Source organism: Orycteropus afer, unplaced genomic scaffold (assembly GCF_000298275.1).
Source record: "Orycteropus afer afer isolate SDZICR_OR568_19922 unplaced genomic scaffold, OryAfe1.0 scaffold00359, whole genome shotgun sequence".
Classification (NCBI taxonomy): Eukaryota; Metazoa; Chordata; class Mammalia; order Tubulidentata; family Orycteropodidae; genus Orycteropus; species Orycteropus afer.
In genome coordinates, this window is record NW_006921946.1 from 124872 (window position 1) to 147296 (window position 22425).

The 22425-nt window shown below is 38.2% G+C and overlaps 1 protein-coding gene across 1 annotated transcript in view; it reads left to right on the plus strand.

Moving 5' to 3' along the window:
- The window catches only part of CADPS2 (calcium dependent secretion activator 2), a 420173-nt gene that overhangs the window by 72316 nt on the left and 325432 nt on the right, over positions 1 to 22425 (plus strand). The window contains exon 5 of the mRNA XM_042782532.1: positions 18901 to 19012. Coding sequence (XP_042638466.1) covers positions 18901 to 19012 — 112 coding nt within the window. The remainder of the gene's footprint in view (positions 1 to 18900; positions 19013 to 22425) is intronic.

A 22425-nucleotide genomic window follows, 5' to 3' on the forward strand; every position in this document is an offset into this window, starting at 1 on the left:
TCACCCAAATCACAATAAAATAATAAATAAATAAAAGAGTAATAAAAAAAGACAATAACACAAACTTTGTGAAGCACAAAAAGGCTTAAATATAAATGAATTGAAGCTCTCAAAAAATAACATCTTTATTGAAGCAGTGTTTAGAAGGTGCCTGTTGGTAGCACAGTGCCTAAGGCATCAGACTGCTAGCCAGAAGGTTAATAGTTCAAACCCACCAGCCACTCCTCGGAAGTAAGATTGGGCAGTCTACTTCTGTGAATATTTACCACCTCAGAAATGCAGTGGGGGTCACTGTGAATCAGAACCAACTTGATGGCAGTAGGTTTATTGCTTATTGAAGAATTTTGTCTAAAGAAAACTCCATTTCTTCTCAGTGACTGAGCTGAAAAGACTGGGTAAGAAAAGAACAGTAGTTTCAGATAAACACACTTAAAATGCATGCATGTGTGGCTTCTCAGCCTTGAAAATCTGATTAACAGGTATCCACTTAAGTTATAGAATCTTTCCAATCACCGTTAATACGCTAAAATCATATTTTAGTTAAATACAGTATCATATGTGTCATTTTAAAATGTTGTCATTAGGTACCATTGAGTCCATTCAGACTCACAGTGATCACATGGAACTGAGTAGAACTGTCCCTAGGATTTACTAGGCTGTAATCTGTAAAGGAGCAGATTGGCAAACCTTTCTCTGGCAGAGCCAACAGGTGGGTTCAAACCACCAGCCTTTGAGTTAGCTGAGCACTTAATGTTTGCACCAGCGGGGTCCTTCACTTTAAAATCCAGAAGTGGTTTTCAGTGTCAGGTGACAGCTCTGGTTTAACAGCCACCTTTGAGTTGTGGTTGCTTTAGCCTAAAAACTATTAGTTGCATATTTTCTGTGCCTATCAATGTCAGTCTGACCTAGAGCTATCATCTCTCCAGCAGTGCGGCTGTCCAATGTGGTAGTGATTTAATAGCACAGTTGCTGATCTTACTCAGATTCCCTCCCACGGTAAACTTTGCATAGAATAGTAAAAGATGCTGGCAGTCACACTTGGTCATCTAACACTGTGGCTCTTCTGTCGTTCCTTTAGAGTAATTAGATAAAGAATATGGTGCCTTATTCGTCCCTCCATTCATCCAACAGATGCTTATTCACCATTTCTGTGTGTCCAGCACTGCATAGGTTTGGGGCTGAAATGATAACCAAACACAGACATGGCCCCAGCAAATGAAGCTTGTGGTCTAACCCAGGAGATAGTCATTCACAGCTAAACACTCTGGGAATATATAATTTCAAATGGGGTAACTGTGCTGAAGAAAAAAAAATAGATTATAATCTAATTTATCGAGGGGAGGGAGTGCTCCAGCAAAGTAGGTGGAGGGAGTTAGGAAAGTCCTTCTGAGAAAGTCCTTCTGAGCTGTCAACAGAACAATTGTAGTAGTAGGTACCAGACCATGGCAGGGGGTGGTGGGCCATCATGGAATGATCACTGATGAAGGAGCAAGGGAGCAAAACATGCCCTATGGGTTGGAGATGGTTGGAGCTGGGGAATGGCTGAGGTGAGACCTGAGGAGTAAAGTATCTAAGGGCTGGATATGCCCAGCTTTGAGAGCCACGGGGAGGATATTAATCTTCACCTCACTATCTTATTCCTTTATGTTCGTTTCCTGGTTTACCTTTTTCCCATCTTCCAGGGTAGCAGCCTCAGAGTGCTTAGAGTTGTAGCTTTTGTTTATAGACATAAAACTGTCTTAGTGTTTTTAGAGTATTTCTAAAGAAAAAGTGTTTCCTATTCTGCATTTGGTAGGCGAGAGCTGTGTATAAAGATAGCTCACGGAAAAAGCACCAGCTTTGCTCTCTCGTTACTGCGGAAGGCTAGTTAATCCTTCATGACCGGTGACTACAGCTCTACCACTGCATGAAGCATACCACAGATGTTCTCAGATTGCTTCTCAGATTACCATAACCCTCTTCAGACCCTCTTCTTCCCTGGTTTATCGTTTTCTGATCTTCCCATCCTAAGTCTATTTTTTTGAATTGCACCCAATCTCCATATCTACCTGTTATTTCCAGCACCATGTACCACCTACAGTTACGACTACATCCCTCCTGCTTGGCCTGATTGTTGGCTCTGGTCATTCTAGTAGACTCAGCCAGAAACCATTCTTTGTATTTCATGATTTCATTTCATGATTACCTCCACCTGGTTGGAGTAAGGCTCATTTGGTATCATGGTAGCTCAATCAGAGCAAGTGAAGGAAAATAAACAAGTCAGCCTCTGCAGGTATCAACTAAAGCAAAGGGAGAGAACTTCAGGGTAGGGTCTTGAATCTTAAGAAAGCAGAATGCATCTCTAGATTAGACTTCCACCAACACAACATAGCTAAAGCTCCACCTAGACTCTAAGGTTCTTAGATCAACCAAAACACTTACTCACTATAAAGTATAGTATGAGCACAGAAATTACAGTAGTCTTTAGTTGTTTCAGAATTCCTTTAAAACAGAACCTTTAATGATTTGGGGATTATACATTTCTTAGATGTCTTTTGGGTTGGATGCAACATTCCACAGAATACTTCCTACCTTAAGATTGGTCATAGTGACTCCATGAAAATAACTGTGCCTTACATTCCCCAATGTAATGTTTTTTACAGTCCCCAATGCAATTAACCTTTTTTGTTTTGTTTTACATTCACCAGTGGCTGAGCATACAACCCCACATGTGCGTTTATGCGTTCTCTGGAGCTAATGCAGTGCTGATGGACTCCTGAAAAGCTAAAGAACTAAACTCCAAAGCTGCATGTTCAGCTAATATGGATAAAAATGCAGGATGTTTGGGGACCTGTTTCCTGCCATACTTAAAGAACACATTTTCTGCCATTTTCCAGGAAGTAGGCTTTAGGTCACTCACGGTCTTATTTCGTAGAGAAGCTGGTCTGGGATTGCAGTCAGAGCCCAGTCATTATTCGCATCTCTGCCGTGACATCAGGGAGCAGGCTTTTGTTTTGTATGTCTTCTAATTTGTCAGACATTTGACAGGTGTTTTGTTTATTGATTTCTTTGATTCTTCTGGATAATTATTGGAGGCAGGATTTATTAGTTTTTCTATTTTCTAGATAAGCAGACAGATCCTAAAAAAATTTAACTGATATCCCTGGTCATTCAGCTACAGACTGTGAAACCAGAATTGAAACTTAATTCTCTTAGATTTCCAAGTCCGTATTCTTTCCACTGCATCACGTTCCTCACTCTGTTCATCATAGTCGTATTCTTTAATGTGTGCCCAGTCTGTTCAGAGTGCAGCGGTGGTTGTAGGGGGGATTCAGCTGACCAGTCACAAGCATAGAAAGGAGATGCAATAAATGTCTGCCTTAAAAGGAAGGCTGTATGAGCTTTTCTCAGCGCTACAGTATATGTTTATATGCTTTGCTTCTCTCTTTGCTTCCAGCCTGAGTTCCTGGGGGCAGTCTTTTTCTTTTCTTTGCCTTTGTATTCTTAGCATCCAGCCTGTGATGGGCACATAACTGCCCCACTACTCACTGCAATGGAGTCGATTCTGACTTATGGTGACCCATGTGTACCTAGTGGAAAGGCTCCATAGAGTTTTCAGGGTGTAGCCTTTCAGAAGCAGGTCACCAAGACTTTCTTCCAAGGTGCCTCTTGGTGGTTTCAAGTCACCAGTCTTTCTGCCAACAGTTGAATGTGGAATGTGTAACCATTTACGCCACCCAGTGACAACTGTGATGGGCACTTACTAGTTATGAAAAATAAAAGAAATCTTTTTAGAGGCTCTACAAGTTAGGACAACCAGAATTACAGACAGTTTTATTAATTTCATGTTCTTCAACTGCCACCTAGGTAAATGCTGGAGAAACATAGATCATACTAGCAATTTCCACTGTTTAGCAGGACTTAAAACCAGTTCATTCCAGTTCAGTCCCCTGCTGAGAATTTGTGTTTCCACCCCAGATATACTGAATTAGAATCTATTTTAATAAGATCTCTGCCACCCCAGATATACTGAATCAGAATCTATATTTTAACAAATACTCAGCAGGGTGTTGAACTGGATTGGGCAGGTTCAAAGCTCTGTCCTTACGATTTAAGACAAAACAAAACAAAAAACCTTAAGAAGGCTACTGTTACCTCATGGATGTCAGAAATTTTTCTAAAAAAAAAAAACTATTTTAACATCCTCAAGTTTTCAAAGCATGTCTGTGCAGCAGTTATATTCCAAGGTATCTCAAAATTAGATACCAGACCAGAAGAACTAGATGGTGCCCTGCTACCACTACTTACCATTCTGATCAGGAGTGCAATAAATGGGCCCTGATACAAAAAAATAAATAAATACAACTGCTTCCATCGAGTTGATTCCAGACTGCCTCTTCTTTCTCCCACAGAGTGACTGGTGGGTTTTAATTACTGACCTATTTGTTATCATTCTCAATCCTTAAGCACTATGCCACCAAAGCTCCTTGATAGAAAAACATGGGACAAAACTAAACTTCTTTAAAAATCCAGACTTCTACTGGGCCCGTGGGCTCAGGACCATGGTAGCAGGGGATATCAAGCTCAATTGGGACAACATAATACCCAAAAACATTGTTCTACATCTTACTTTGGTGAGTAGGAGTTAAAAGTGACTGGGATCTTAAAAGCTTGCAAATGGCCATCTAAGGTGAAAAAATTGGTTTCTCCTCATCTGGAGCCAAGAAGAATAAGGAAAACCTAAGACACGTGGAAACACTTAGTCCAAGGGACTTATGGACCATGCAGACCTCAGCCTGAGATCAGAAGAACTAGATGGTGCCCAGCTACCACTGTCAACCACTCAGCACGGGATCAGTGTAGGAGATCCTGGATATAGTGGGAGAAAAATGTGGAACAAAACTCAAAATCATAAAAAAAGATCACACTTACTTGTCTGATGGGGACTGGTGAAACCCCTGAGACTGTGGCCCCCTGTTACCCTTCTAGGCCTGGAATTAAACTCACTCCTGTGGCTTGGATCCAGCCAGACAATGGACAGATATAAAAGGTGAACATTTACACCAGGTAGATACACCCCTTAGAACAAACAACCATGGGAGATCAGAAGGGCAGCATTTGCCCAGGGAGATAGCTCAGGGGGGCAGGAATGCCTAGGAAAGAAGGACACAGGGAAAAGGTAACCACAGAGAGGGACTGGGAAGAGAGCCATTACATTGTAGGGATTGTAATCAGTGTAGCAAAACAGAGTGTATATGAACTGTGGAATGGAAAATAAATTTGCTCTGTGAACTTTCTCCCAAATCACAATTTTAAAAAAAAGTCCAGACTTACTGCATCAGTGGAGACTAGAGGACTACCTGAGGTGATACTCTTTAAACCATGAACCAGAACTGTCCCCTGAGGTCACCTTTTAGCAAAATAATAGATTGGCACACAAAATAAAGAATGCTACCCATGGGGATGGTGCTATACTAAAGAACCATCTGTATGAGACTAAAAGGTCAACAGTTACTCTAAAGCTTTGATGAGAAGGGGCAGGGAAACAAGAGTACTGAAAACAGAACAACCAGAATGTAGTGAAGGAAAGTGTTGACACGTTGTGACAAGTCACTGGACAATCTGTGTAGAAATTGTCAAATCAGAACTAATTTATTGTGTAAATGTTCTTTGAAAACGTGATAAAACATTATTTTAAAAATATTAGTTACTGGCCATCAGAATTTTCCAAGTAGAGGAGTCTTTTCCAGAATCACAGGAGTCTCCATGAATCAGGGACAAACTTGCTGGTGGCTAATAGCAGCGATACAAGTCCCATAGGAGCCAGAGTAGTGAGATGCCAGTGGTGAGCTCTCTGTCTGTGAAGCAGACCAGACCCCACCATGTAACAGGTTTCCTCGGGCTGCTTGTGACAGTGTAGCTCAGTACTGGTACTCCCCGAGCTGCCCCTGGGGCTGGTGTCTCCCACTCCCACGTTATACCCTTGAGTATTTCCTTGCCTCTGCTCCATGCATTTTTGCCCACGTTGAATGTGCTTTTCTTCTGTCTTGGCACTCCCTCAGGAATGTTCTCGGAGGCTCTGTTCCCATTATCCAGAAGGTGTGTGTATTCAGGCATTTCTGCTGTGACTCCCATACAACTTATGAGCTGTTGGAAAGTCTCTTTACTTCACCAGAAGAAACTCACTTAAGAAGGGAAAAAGATAGTTTTATCATCAAGAAGGCCCCAGGAGGACCATTCCCTGGGGAATGGATTAAGCCTGTGTCTGTAATTCAGCCCTTTCAGATCCCTTCCAGGTCCCACTTTGCTGCCCTAAGAAAGGATCAGGGTCTTTTATCTTTGTGTTAACCCCCAGCAGCTGAGGAGCGTTTGCTTCTAAATGTAATCCATCAAAGACAGTGTGCACTGACAGATTAATTTGGCAATTCCTAGGTCTTCAAATTAAGAAAACATGAAGCAAAACGTTTTCTCACCCACATGACCCTCCCCAAAGAATGTTATCACTCCTTAAAATTCTATCAAATTGGAGATTAATTATTGGAAACTATCTGGTAAAGCAAGTCTGATACTCCAATTTAGTAGTAGGGATATTTCTACTGTCAACATAGTAGTAATTATAATCTAATATTGTAGAGTCCTCTAGTTTGAAATCTGTACTGCTTTTGGTGTTTACAAGATACCATGTTAATCTTATGATAGTTCAAAGGATGTTGTCCAGTTCATCCAAATTTTACTTTCATGTCAAAAACTAGGAGCAAATCAGACTAATGTTGGACCCATAACAGTTGACCGTAGCTAATGCTCACCATGCTATTTTTCTCATATAAACTTCAATGTCGAGAAAATGGAACCAGTGTGAATATGAATGTACATATTGGTGAATTGCTATAAGCCATAAACTGAACCCGTTGCCATTGAGTCAGTTCTGACTCATAGCAGCCCTGTATGACAGACTAGAACTGTCACATAGGGTTTAAGACTGTGAATCAGGAGCAAACTACCAGATCTTTCTCCTGTGGAATGGCTGGTGAGTTTGAACCACTGACCTTTCGGTTAGCAGCTGGGTACTTAACCATTGTGCCACCGGTGCTTCTGAATTGCTCTAGTCATTGCTGTGGAGTCATTTCCAACTCATAGTGACCCTACAGGATAGAGTGGAACTGCACCATAAGGTTTCCAAGGCTGTAAATCTTATGGAAGCAGACTTACCCAACTGTCTCCTGTAGAGTGACTAGGAGGTTCAAACCTACAACCTTTCAGTTAGCAGCTGAAAGTTCTAACCACTGCACCACCAGGCCACCTTCTGAATCTCTCTAGCAGAGCTACTTACTGTTTATGCAATATAGTTGTGGCCATTTCCTTAAAATCATTGCATTTTGTCATTTGAACCTCATTCTAGGCAGTTGTGTGTGTATAACAAAGCTTTATATTATAAAGTTATATCAGTTTATCTTTTATGTCTATTACTTCACCTCTTGTACCTAAGTTCTTAAAAACTTTGGTTTCCATCATAAAAAAGTTATACTTTTGCACTGTCTTGACTAAGTAAAATTGTAATTCAAGATGTGACAAATTGTTCTCTTCAAATTAGATGTTTCAAGCTAATGTCTTTGAACTGTCCTGTTCAGAGGCAGAGAAAGGAAAGTGCTTGTGAGAGATTATGTCTTCTATTTTTCTGAAGCCTGATTTCATGCTAACATGCTTGCTAGACTTCCTCGGAAGAAAATGGTACAAGTGTAATACAGCTTCTCTGCTCTGGACATGGAAGTTTAATGGCATGAATACTTCATAAAAGAAATACAGACTTGAGAGGGTAATTTTATCCTATTATCCTTGAGGCTTTACCAGTCTGTAGAGTAACAAAATGGGAGCTCTGTCTTTGAAGGAGACGGGAACTATTTCAGAGACAATGAGGGAGAGAGTGAGGTTGCAGCCCCTGGGGTTTTTCTAGTGCTTTGTGTTTGTTACCCACACCTACCTCCACCTCCATTCCCACCCCCAAATATTTTTCTGCTTAAAGTGCAAGATGTCATCCAAGGATTTTTCTTTTCTTCATTATGTTTGAATAAACAAATAATTTTGCCTTGACTTTTCACCATAATAAAATGTTTTAATAAAAATTGAAATTCCATGTCTTTGAAAGGTCCTCCCAAAATTGTATAATGATACAATTTAGTTACTTAGAAGGATGTTTTCTGTTTTTTTCTAGTAAAATGCACACGACATCATCATTTTAGACTGCAGTATTTTTAAAAGGAAGTCTATAAATACAATACTCAAAAATATGTTACATAACTTTTAGTATATAAATCTTTCTACCAGTTCCTGACTGGTCTTTATTAATCCTTCTCCCTCCTCTCTGTCCCTTCTTTCTTTCTTTCTCACTCTCTCTCTTCCCTTTTTTCCTTCCTTGTGTTTTCCTAGTAATTGAGATCTCTTGTTATCTCTTTGATATTGTCTGGATTTTAGTGGGACCATTTTATGAATCTTTACTTTTCAAAACTATCCATTTCTTAGGTATTTAGCTTAGCACTAGAGTTAAACTCATACCACTACTATAGACACTAATAAGAATAAGAAAACCGAAACCAAGTCTATTGCTGTTGAATTGATTCCAACTGATAGTGACCCTATAGGATGGAGTAGAATTGCCCCCAAGGCTGTAAATCTTCTGCAGAAGCAAGTGTGCTTCACCACATCTCCTGCTGAGTGACTGGTAGATTCCTTTTCATAAAAGTAGCCAGCATTTATTGAGGACCTTCTAGGGGACTGGTGCTGTGCTCTTGTGGGTGTCAACATGGATGCTTCAACAGGTTGCATGAGGAAAGTGTTACTAAGTTACGGATAAGTTAATTGTTAGTGCCTGCTGCAATTGGATTTGGACCTAGATACTCTAGTCCTGTTCTCACCATGACTCCACTATTGTAAGGGAGGTGTGTAAACTCAGATACTGACTCTGATTTTTCTATTTCTTTCCTGTTTTTTAAAAAAATTAACACGATTTTTTATGTATGTAGCATTGTTTAGGACAGTGTTGTGATGGTTGCTTCATTAATTTCCTTAACGTTATCATTTTTGAGGTATAACCATGCACAGTACTTTGGTGGTGTTGAAAGGATAGAGTGGCATTCTTTGATATCTCATATGGTAGTGTCATTTATTGGATAAAAGAATTTCCTTGGGGCACAGAAAATCAATCCCTAATATTATTTAGTGCTGCAGCTGTATTACTTTGGAAATATGCTTAACCAGTTTCTATAGCTCAGAGAGAAATTTCAAATGCTTTTAAAGTCAACAACAGTAACTGTGATATATAAGGCAATTTTTATAAGTACTAATGATCACTCAAATGTAATAAAATGTATGAAAATTTTTTAATAAATATATAATCAAAAGATGACATTTGAAACCTGTTCTGTGGGTGAACTTAAAATTGAAGAATGTTTATCATAAAATTTGAAAATTATAGCAAATGACATTGGATTGTATATCAATTATTTTAAAATTAAGACTTTAAATTATAACAGGATAATTTGTAGTAAATTTTGGAAGCATAGGGAAAAGTTTTATTAATCTGTCTTTTAATTACTTAGCATAAACTTTGATTTTAAGAATATTTTTAAATCTTGAACTGCCTTTTAAATCTTTCCTGACCTTTTGTCATTTACAATATTTATGTAAAAATTATTGAGTAAGGGCAAGGATACCTATTGCAACGTTGCTTGGAATCATTAAAATGGGAAACAACCTAAAGGTCCATCAACTTACAGAGAAGTTGAATAAATTATGGTACAACCATACAAGGAGATACTTTGCAATTTGAAAAAGAATTATGCAGATCCCTGCACTAACACATAAAGAAATTCAGGATACAGTGTTACCTAAAAGAACAAGTTATACAACAGTCTGAATAATCTCATTTATTTAAACATGAATAATATGAATATGCAATGTGGTACACATATACAAGCATACAGATACATGCAAAGGCCTAGACTTGTAAGGTACAGATCGCTACCATCCACCCACTGCCATTGACTCAATTTTGACTCATAGTGACTGTGTAGGACAGAGTTGAACTCACCCTGGGGTTTCCAAGACTATAAATCTTTACGCAAGCAGACCGCCTCATCTTTCTCCCTCAGAGCAGCTGGTGGTTTCGAACTGCCAACTTTTTGGTTAGCAGCAGAATGCTTTCATCACTGCATCACCAAAACTCCTTTCCTTATCAGGAGGTTGTAACGAGCACCATCACTAGCTCATCCATTCTTGTAGCTTCTACTACCATCCCCACGTTAATCACTCCCCAATCTGTGCCTTCATCCTCCGCCGGTTAGCAGTAGTCCAGACCTGAATTCCAGCAGCTTATTGGAATCAGATACTTAAATTTCGCAAAATGGGTTTCTTCACCTTTGTTTTGACCGTAGTAAACGATTTGTCGCCAGTTGCCCACATTCCCGTGAAAACTTGGTTATTTCACGAATCTTCCCTTGAATTTGGCTTAGGTCCATGAGTATTGGATCAAATATTGCTACACCAGGGTCCAGTGAAATCACTCAAAAATGGTGAACTTTGTAAATACCAAAACTACTCCTTGAAAAGTGTTACCTGCTTAGAAAGATCTGTGAAACTGTCTTAATTGCTTGTGTTCTTCAGGAATGTTGTGTTTTAAAGCATTTTTACAAGTGTTTAGCATCATTTAAAAAAAAATTCAGTATTTTATTACTTAATTTCTACTTATATAGTTAATATGTATTTATATAAAAAAACAAACTCACTGCCGTCAAGTCGGACCCAACTCATAGCGACCCCTTCTTGGGTTTCCAAGGCAGTATCACTCTGGAAGTAGATTGCCCAACCTTCCTTCTGAGGAGTTACTGGTGGGTTTGAACCACCAGCCTTCTGGTTAGCAGTCAAATGCCTTAGGCACTATGCCACCAGAGCCTCCCATATATCTTTATATATATATTTATATAGTTAATGTTTATTTGTGTTTTATTGACTAAGCAAAAGTATTTGTGTGGATCATAACAAATTATGGATGACATTGCAAAGAATGGGAACTCCAGAACACTTAATTGTGCTTGTCAGGAACCTGTACATGGACCAGGAAGCTGTTGTTTGAACAGACCAAGGGCATACTGCATGGCTTAAAATCAGGAAGGGAATATATATCAGGGTTATATCCATTCACTATACTTATTCATTCTGTATGCTGAGCAAACAATCCAAGAACCTGGACTACGTGAATGAGAACGCAGCATCAGACTGGAGGATGACTCATTAACAACCTGTGATATGCAGACGATACAGCCTTGCTTGCTGAAAGTGAAGAGAACTTGAAGCACTTACTGATGAAGATTAAAGACCACAGCCTGCAGTATGGATTACACCTCAACATAAAGAAAATGAAAAGCCTCGTAACTGGACCAATAAGCAAGATCATGGTAAATGGAGAAAAGATTGAAGTTGTCAAAGATTTCATGTTACTTGCTTCCACCATTAACACCAATGGAAGCAGCAGTCAAGAAATCAAACTATGTATTGCACTGGGCAAATCTGCTGCAAAAGACCTCTTTGAAGTGCTGAAGAGCAAAGATGTCTCTTTGAAGACTCAGGTGCACCTTACCCAAGCCATGGTATTTTCAGTTGCTTCATATGCATATGAAAGCTGGACAGTGAATAAGGAAGACCAAAGGGTTGATGCTTTTGAGTTGTGGTGTTGGTGAGGAATACTGAAATATCATATCTGTCCTGGAAGCATCTGTCCTAGAAGTGCAGCCAGAATGCTTCTTGGAAGCAAGAATGGTGAGACTTCATCTCACCTACTTTGGTCATGTTGTCAGAAGGGACCATTCCCTGGAGAAGGATATCATGCTTGGTAAATGGAGGTTCAGCGAAAAAGGGGAAGACCATTAATGAGATGGATTGACACAGTGGCTGCAACAATGAGCCCAGGTATTGCAAGGATTGTGAGGCTGGTACAGGACTGGGCAGCGTTTCATTCTGTTTTACGTAGGGTTGCTGTGAGTCAGAGCCAACTCAGTGGCAACTAACAAAGACAATGACATAGTTAATAACCAGGCTCTGAGTAACTATCTTTCTAAACTTAATTCCTAATTTTCAGAGGTTATTGCTTTTCAATTAAAGAGAGATAGCCTCCTTTGTGATAGTAAGATATTGGGTCTACTTGGTATATCTGACAAGTCCTCTCCAAATACCTATTTTACATATATTCTTGTTTCAGAATGACTTTAGAGTACACATGGTCACCAAAGGCAGGATGATAACTGACAGAAAGGTACCAACAATCAAGGCAAGAATACAGGTTTCTTTAAGTAAAGGATACTGGAACTCATGTGTATGTGGAAGGAGGCACAGAGCTGGGAACACAGCTCTTTGCCCTCAGTCAGTGAGGCAGGCTTCCCTGATACCTGGTCCCCAAGAAGATACACAGCTGCAGGTGATACAGCTTGACACTGGTGAGGATACCAGTAGGTGCTTCTGATCAGCTCCGTTTGTCCCTTCTCAGGTGTCTTTATCCTTCTTGATCCCTCTTAATGAGCTTGTGAAGGATACCTGTTTGCCTTCTCACCTGGTAGGAGTAACTAAAAAACAACAGAACTCTTTGTACCTTGAATTGGGTGAATCCAATTTCAATTATTCTGGTAAATGCCACCATATGATGGATAGCAGAGAGAGAGAGAGAGACCTCAGCCCACCTCAGCCCTGCCTGGTCTATTGCAGAATACTTTTGGCAAAATTTTTTTTCTACTTCCCAAGAGAATACATAAATCAGTACTTTCAAATATCTGGTATTTGGAAAGGTCTTTGAATTAGGCAGCAATACTTTTGTTTAGGCAAATATTCTTGGATGAGCTTGTCACATCATTTAATCTTAAGAGGCCTAAATTATTAATGTTTAAAAATTGCAAAGTGAGAAATCTTCAGAATTATATGCAATTATTTCAAGATCTTTCATTTCTACCCTTGTAGTTGGATCATTTTTTAATGTTTTCTGTTATAAAATTAGTGGTGGTTTTGGAATTATATATATAATTGTTATTTGATTATTTTAATGGCTCAATTATTATAACAGAATTAATGCTTATTTGATGAAGACAATTTAAAAAACAATCATTAGATTTGGAAATAAAAAGGCAGAACTATCATTTGAACAAAGGAGAGAGTTTGATAATGATTTAGATACGGTTTACCATACAAAAACCTATGGCTTTCTTATATACCAACAATAGTCAAACAATATAAGGGAAACAGATCTCTTAGGAGCTCAATATAAAATACCTAATAATAAATTTAACAGTATATATAGGACCTACATAGAAGAGGGGAAATTTTAATATGTCACAAAGGAATATTTAGAAAAGAACATTATTTGAATAAATTAAAGACCTTTTTTTTTTTTCCTGAATAAAAATAAAAGCTTAAAATGCCCATTTGCTCTTTGTTCTAACAGATCTCATAACATTTTTAAAGCTACAGTGATTAAAACCGTACAACACAGCTCAGGGATAGTTCTATAGCTCTGTAGTTCAAAATCAAACTTAAATATATGTGATAATATCATAATATCCTAAAGATGGCTTCTTAACCAAATGAGATTTGGACAATTAGAAAATTAGGTAAGACTCCCATTTTCTATCAGTATTAACTTTAGACAGCTTAACATTTAAATAATGGAGGCATTAGAAATAAATATAGATTGTTGTTGTTGTTGTTGTTGTTATGTGCCGTCGAGTCGGCCCCGACTCATAGCGACCCCTCCTTGGGTTTCCGAGGCAGTATCACTACGGAAGTAGGATTGCCCAACCTTCCTTCCGAGGAGTAGCTGGTGGGTTTGAACCGCCAGCCTTCTGGTTAGCAGTCAAGTGCTTTAGCCACTATGCTACCAGAGCTCCTAAATATAGATTACTATTCTATAATCTTTGGTTCAGGATAGAGTTTTTAAGTACATTGTCAAAATCAAATTGATACAACTGAGTACCTAATGTTTTAAAACAATAAATTTTTTTAAAGTAAAAAGGAAGAGTCAAATAAAATAACTAGCTGTGACAAAATGTGTGATATATATTGTGAAATAGTTACTATCTTTATTTTATAAATTTTTAAAAACTTACTAATTAAACAAAAACATACCAATAGTAGCTAGTGGGTTCGAACAGCCATCCTTTTGGTTAGCAGCCGAATGCCTTAACCACTGGGCCAGTAGAGTTCCTTTATTAATAGACAGTGGTAATAAAGAGATATGTCACAAAAGGAATGCAGCTGATGAATAAAGACAGAAGACTTGACCTTGAAAGTAATCAAAGAAATGCAGTTTAGAAACCTGTTCAATTCTATTTGACTTTTTTTTTTATTTATCAACTTATATATCTGTCCCTCCTACCAGTCTGAGCTCATTAAAGACAGTCTGTCTTCTTGATTTTTTGGATGCCCATGGCCTCGCACAGTGCCATTCATACAGTAACCCATTGCCATTGAGTTGATTCTCCCTCACAGCCATACTGTGGGACAGGGTGGAACTGTCCCAAAGTGTTTCCAAGGGTACAGTCTTTACACAAGCAGACTGCCTCACCTTCCTCCCCCGGATCAGCCAGTGCGTCTGAGCCATCAACCTTTCTGTTAGAATTCTATCACTTAAGCATCACACCACCATGTCTCCTCCATTCATACAGTTGTTGTTGTTATGTGCCATTGGGTCATACTGTACCTGACTCATAGTGACCCCTCCTTGGGTTTCTGAGGTGGTATCACTACAGAAGTAGATTGCCCAACCTTCCTTCCTAGGAGTGGCTGGTGGTTCAAACCCACCCTTCCGGTTAGCAGTCAAGTGCCTTAGGCACTACACTACCAGAGCTCATACAAAAGAATGGATAAAATAATGGGTGGATAACTGGATGGATGAAATAATTTTTCAAGTTATAGATAACTTTTTAATTTCTGCAGTGCTTTCATAGATTAAGACTTTAGTTTGAGCCTACTATTAAGTTCTTCTCTAATTATGGATGCATTATGTGTTCATAATAAGAATTTTGATTTAAGGGATTAGAATGGCTTTGAAAAACCTGTTGTACTCTAATGATTTTCAGTATGCTTTAAAACAAATATGCTGAATTTTTGAGACTGCTTCCAGGTCCTAAACATCTATCAAGTTCTCTAGCTGCTGTAAGAAGTCATGGAAGTTCCTACATTGTTAACAGTGCGGGAGGAGAGTGGGGAGGAGGTGTGTTATAGTATATAGTAATAAAATTGCTTATTCTCTATAATCTTTCATTACAATATAAATTCCAAAATGGTAAGGACTTTGGTTGCTGGTACTAGTATATTTTCTGGCACAGACAACAGTAAGATTTTGAATGAATGAAAGACAAACAGTTTTCCATCCCTTTTTGTTCCACTTTACATCACATATGGTTTTATATTGTTTTTATGCCTGCCATTATAAATGGCAGCAAAATATTTCACTGTATTTCCTGTAGTTTACATAACCATCCTCTTAATATTAGAGATTTTAGTTGCTTTATTTGTTTATTTATTTTGCTGTTACACACAGTACTGTACTATGTCCATACTTAAAATGTTTTCCATACTTATAATATTTTCCATACTTATGATTATTTTGTCAGGATAAATTCCTAGAAATGATCTTACTGGATGAAAGATATGGCCATCTGTTTTGACTCCTGATACAGGTTTTCAGTATTCTTTATTTGATAGTGGATTCATAATTAATGTCTGTTATTTCGGTCGGTAGATGAACTACCCGTGTTTTCATAGCCAGGAAGTCCTGCTGTTCTCATAAAGGTGCTTTGTAGTTATTTTATTCATTTGAAGATTTACATTGGAAGTCTGAATCCTCATAAATAATACAGTTGTAGAAGCAGAGAAAGGCAATGGGTTTTGAGTCAAAGCAAATTGACAGCAAGAGTAATGTATTCTTTTATCATATAATATAAAAAAAAAGTAGGAAGATAATAACTGGTATGAATTCCAGGAAGTGTTTAAACATGCCAGGTAAGTAGGAAATAAGGAAGCATCTTGGTGAACATCTTGGTGAATATTGAAGATAGGCTTATTATCTTCTTCCTCACCTACCTTCGGGGTGGGACATCGATTTTAATTCCTTGCTAATTGATACATATTTTCTTACTGGGTGTATCTTTTTGACTTTTAGTTTTCACAGGAGAAATTAACAAAGTGTCACCATTTATGTCTGCTTATATGTCACCATTTATGTATGCATACTGAAATGCTGTGATTTATAAGCCCTGTAAATGCCAACAATATTTATATTTATACACCCCTTTAAAATTGCACATTTTTGTTTAATGTCAATAAAAGTTTCACTTCTGGCAGTCAGGATCTGCAGGCATCCTTATGCCATGGCTTTTCCCTGCCTTAAAGTACAGTACTTTAACTCTTCCTCATTTCACAGGAAAAAGACAATCCCTACTGTAGGTTGAAAGACCCCAGGCCTTCTAGATAGATGTGTTCTTGTGGATTGCTGTAATAGTCATCTTATTCCTGCCTTGGTTGGCATACTGGTTTCAGGAATGGATATCCCAGCTTCCCTTCCAAGCTCTAAAATAATAATGTCTTCCTTTATATTTTAGCGAACTCTGTTTTCTAATGAATGGCTGTAATTGTAATGTTTATTAGATTTGTGTGATGTCTCTAAGCATGTCTCTCCTATTATCTCCATTCCTAGCATAATGTTAGCTCTCTGATTTTACACAAGCAGGCATGGCCTTGGGGTTATGAAAGGTGCAAACTCAATGGGTGTGGTCAGTTCTGAACATTTTTACATAACCAAATTGGACACTTAAAAATATTTGGGGATAAAATATTTTATATAAAATAAAAATTGCAAGCTATAGTAGTTTATTTCTTATGTCCAATTATTTTCTCTTTAGCTCGGATCTCTGCCTTGTGTATGTTACGCAGGAGGCAGTAAGTGGTTGACCTCCATATTTCCACCTGTGTTGATTATCTGTGTGATGCCATCACTGAGCAGATGGAGAATGCAGGAGCTAGAACCACTGGAGATGGATGGTCCTGGTTCTGGAAATATGCAGTTTATGAACATATGGAACTTTTGGCCTTTACATTAAAAAGACAATTAAAGTCAATAACTTGAATCCCAGCAAGGAGATCTGGATTGAGATAAAACACTTTATTATATGTGTTGATACTGATTTGTCTTATTCTGTCTAATAAAGTAAAATTGGCAACACATTTTCCTTCCTGCAGAATAACAGGAAGGCAAGCTTAAATGACAAAATGGCAAGCTGCCTCACTAATGGTTAATGAAGTCAATCTATATGTTTCTTTTTGGAGAATCCTATGTTGGAGTAGATTGGGAATTTCAATCAAATTTCATAGAAAGTAAGGTAAAAAAAAAAGATATAATTCTAAAGGATTTTGAAATTAGAGGGAAAAAATATCATTGATTTAATACATAGAATTTTTGTGAAGAGAATTTTAACCAGATTGTCTGACTGTATTAAGCCTTAAAGAGTCCATATACTAAATTGAGAATTTTTCTCTATTCCCTTATTTTGGTTCTGAATCTACTTTTATTTTCAATCCTGTTTTAGCTCTGCTTTATCTCAGACCATCTCAATTCTGTGAAATTGCAAAAGAAATGCAGTTAACCCTTTGAGAAATTGAGCATAGAAATTAAGCTGCGTTTTCTTTCCTAATTGAATCTCTCTTCCCTCTGGCTTGCGACATTAGTTTCAAAACAACAGACATCCACACTCTACTTTCTCCAGTCATTGAAATGGCCTCTTTGCTTTCCTGTACACATGTTACAGTATTCTACCTTCTGTGATAGAAGAGGAAGGCATAATCACAATCATTTGTCCAGTTTGTGTGTTATTTGCTTTGCTCAGTTTTCTGTATTTCCCAAGCTTTCTGAATTAGATTTACAAGATTAAATAGTTTAGACAATTTCTTGGCAATGGAAAGCTATCTTCTTCTTTTATTGTAAACAAGAAAAGAATATTGGTATTTTCTACTTGATGTCTTATTTTTAACATGAATCCTGATTTCATAGTTTCTTTCATTTATCTGGTAGTTTGCTCAATAGCACTTTATTCATGCTGTTTTGAGTCTTGTTGCTTGTACTCTCTCATAGTTGTAAGAAAAATTGCTAAGATATTTTAATATCAGGTGTGTGTCAGTGAAGTTTGTAAATAAGCTAGAATCAATTGGTGTCTGATAAAGACAAGATCCTATTAATTAAAAGATAAGCCAGGAAAACATGTTATTTTGTTATGATGATTTGAAAAGCCAGATGTCGGCAATCTTATTCCATTCCTAAGAGTGTATTGGGAAATTAACTCAAAATGTTCATATTTTAACGATGCATATTTCTTTCTTTTTGACAGGAGTTTTAAAAAATCATATAAAGAAATAGACCTGAAATAAGTACTTCCATTTTAAAAAACAAACAAACAAACAAACTGCTTATTGACTTTCCAAGAAAAAAGGGATAAAGTCTTTGGCCTTCAAAAATAGTTTTCTGAGAAACCGCTGCTTCCATAAACATCCCTCAGCCAAGCAAACGTGTTATAATTAGCATTTGAATTAATAAAATAGTAGATTTCAGGAACCATGTCTATCCTGCTTGACCATAACCTGGATTCTTCCTGCATCCTATGTTTTGTACTCCAACCTGCTAAGTTTTTGAACAGATGAATGACTCTTACAAGCTGTAAAGTGTACTGCTTATTGTTACTTTTCTTCTTGACTGTGCCATCTGTCAGAAACAAAGATGAAAATCTTACTGAGCCACAAAAGATTCTTTATAGTTTAATGTGCCTTCTATGAAGACAGAACTATTGGGAATAAAATTAAGACGGTGGTTTAAAGGAGCGCTTTCTTCCTTCATTGCAGATGGGGAACCCAAGGAGATTTCACCACCACCCATCCTCGACCTGTGGTCAAAGTAAAACTCTTCACAGAAAGCACTGGAGTCCTGGCTCTTGAAGATAAAGAACTGGGAAGGGTGAGTTGGGTCAGCTATCTGTATCTGAGAGAGCATGATTTTAACTTCTTTGCGTTCAGAGTGAAGGTGGGCCAGTCTGAACTTTTTGTTCATAAATTTTGTAAAATCATGTGTCTGCAATCTCTCATGAACCCAGTGCACAACTGTCATTTAAGAAGCATGCTTGCCCATGATATAGAAAAATTTTTGAGAGACTTTGGGTAGGTAAAGGGTGCACATGATAGCATCGTTACTGACTCCGTGGTTTTTCTCACATATGTGCTGCATGGTTCATGGAGTGTGAATGGCACTGGCGACTTGTCCTCATTGATGGAAGGTATTTCTCATTTATACATTTCTTTCCATGCTCAAAAGCATCATCTTTATACTGGATCCTTCTCTTTATGTTCATTGTGACAACACTCAGTACAGAATGTCTCTTAAGTGCATTTTACCTCTCTTCCATTTACCCTGCGAGGTCTTCCTTACACACCTTGCAGCATTGAATTTCTTTTTTGTAAATTTACTTCCTCATACCTAGACATATTTTTCCTCTAATCCCAATGTACCCTGACTATACGCAACTTCAACTAGCAGTGAAAGCATTAACATGAGGATAAATCTGTGATCTTAGTCCCTCTCTGCTTGAAAGATTATCTGCAGTCTTATTTCTGAAATAGATGAAATTCCCTTCTGTACTGTGAATATGTCTTAACCAAACTTCAATCTGTGTTCAATGATGCTTTCCAGAAAAGAAACGCTTCAGAAATCTTGCTTGAAAATTTCTGGTGAGAAAGGGTTATAATGAAAGACAGCTCATATTACACTAAATGCTGAAGGGTACCAGTGCCATTCAGTATGTTAGAATCTCCATCCCCATCCCCTCAAAATCAGGATTTCTGTTCACTTCAAATTCTCTTATTTCCTTTAGACTATTAGAATTTTTCCATTTCTAGAGATTATGTGAGTCGGCACTTACACTCCAGAGTTGTAAGAGTATCCTCCCATTCTAGATTTCTTCTTCTGTTTATTTGAAGCACATAGCTATTAGTATCTAACAGAGATAGACTATACTTTTCATTCATTCATGCACTCATATATTCATATATAGAAAGACATAAAGGTAGCATAGTCTAACAGAAGAATACTGGAGACTATATATGGTCTTTATGGATTTATGAATCTGAGTTTTTATTTAAGATGTTATTATATTGAGGGTCTGCTAAAAGGGCAAGGAGGCCACATTCTGACCTCCTAGAACCCCACAAGAGGAAGGCAGAATCACCATCAGTTGCCCAAGGCCTATTCCTGCCAGGCCAGACATGCTGCCTCCCTCCAGCCCTTTCTCCAACCGTTCCTCCCAAAGCACCCACCACCTCTCTCCTGGGTTCGGTAATTCACTGCAGTGGCCACACAGAATTCACAGATTACAGGGTATATTAGGGAAGTACTAGGCTACAATTCAAGTTCAGGAAGAATGCTCAGTCTTTCTCCCAGCCCACCGTCCCTCAGCCAACAGTCTCTCACAGTCTCTCTCCCAGCAGTGCATGTCCCTCAGTGTCTCACTCAGCAATGCTGTCTCTTGCATCTCTTTCCTAGCAGCATGTGTCTCAGGACCGTGTGTCTCTTTCAGCAGCACGTCTTCCTCAACCAGCAGTCAGAGAGAGTTCTGCCTCTAGGAGGCCTCCTTTTGAGCCCGGCAGAGTGATCAAACCAACCAATCACAACAAAAGAATTCTAAGCACCTGAGAGTGAGCCTCCCATAACATTGTGTTGTGCCACGCCCAACAGAAATACTCCACATGAATAACATTTACAATCAGGAGCTCCTCAGTTGCTCATTCCACCACTGAGTTTACAATGACTTATGGGTAGAAAAGCCACACTAAGTAATTTACTACACTGCAGGGTCTTTCAAGAAAAATTTTTTTGTATATACATTCAGTTTTATAGTCCAGTTCATAACAATTAGTTTCATTTTTCCTTATTGTAACTATTCATCAGTGTTTGACAGCCATTTTAAATCTAATGTTACAATGTAAATCTTTTTTTAAATTTTTTGTTTACTGTGATTTGGGTGAAAATTTACAGAACAAATTCATTTTCCATGTAACAGTTCATACACATTTTGTTTCATGATGTTGATTATAATCCCCATAATGTGTCAACTTTCTTCCTACTTCTTCCTGTGGTTACTTTTTTCCCTGTGTCCTTCTTTCCTATGCATTCTTGCCCTCCGATGTATCTCCTATAAAGTAATTCTTGAGCTTTTTTATTTCTCAATTGGTGAAATAATGTATTGTTGTTGTTGCTGTTACATACCATTGAGTCGGATCTGACTCATAGCAACCCCTCCTTGGGTTTATGAGGCAGTATCACTACGGAAGTAGATTGCCCAACCTTCCTTCTGAGGAGTGGCTGGTGGGTTTGGACCACCAGCCTTCTGGCTAGCAGTCAAGTACTTTAGGCACTATGCTACCAGAGCTCTTAAATAACGTATTAAACGTCTTCATTGTGTACCTAAGTGTTATATTTTCCAAGCAACTGTATATCTGAGAAAACTTTATGATTCTTTTCTTCCTTCAGACAAGAAAGATATTTTTAAAATCTATTCCACACTTTCTCAACCTCTGCAATACTGACATTTGAGTATGATAATTCTTTGTAGTTAGGATCTGTCCTGTGCATTTAATGATGTTTTTCAGCATCCTTGGCCTCCAGCTACTAGGTGCAAACTTGACCCCCAGTCAAGACAACCAAACATGCCCCCAGGCATTTTGAAAGGCCCTTGGGGAGCTGGGAGGAACAAAATCACCCCATTCTGAGAACCCATGATCTATGGAGATGTCTTCAGTAGATTCCATGTTTATGACCATCATTTATGTGCTAATGACTTACAAAGTTTTGTTGTTTTTCTTCCTTGCAGCTCCAAATTTATATATCCAGCTACATTCTTGATATTTATAATTATATATTAATTAATACTGAAAACTAAATGTATTTGAAGCAGAGCTTTTGATTTACATCCTATAGAGACCGATGTCAAGCCAGTGACTAGGCATTCCCCCTGTTTCTCCTTCCCTCATCCTGGCACACAATCTATTTGTAAGTTCTGTCAGCTTTCCTTAAATTCATTCTGAATCTATCCATCTCCACAGTTACTTCTCTAATTCAAGACACCATTCTTTCTCACATACACCCACTGCTATCAAGTTAATTCTGACTCATTGTGACCCTACAGGACAGAGCACATCTGCCCCCATAGGATTTCCAAGGCTGCAAGTCTTTATGGAAGCAGACTGCCTCATCTTTCTCCCATAGAGCAACTGGTGGGTTTGAACTGCCGACCTCTTGATAAGCAGACCAGTGTTTTAATCACAGTACCACCAGAGCTCCTTTCTCACATATACTGCTATAATAGTCTGCTTACTGGT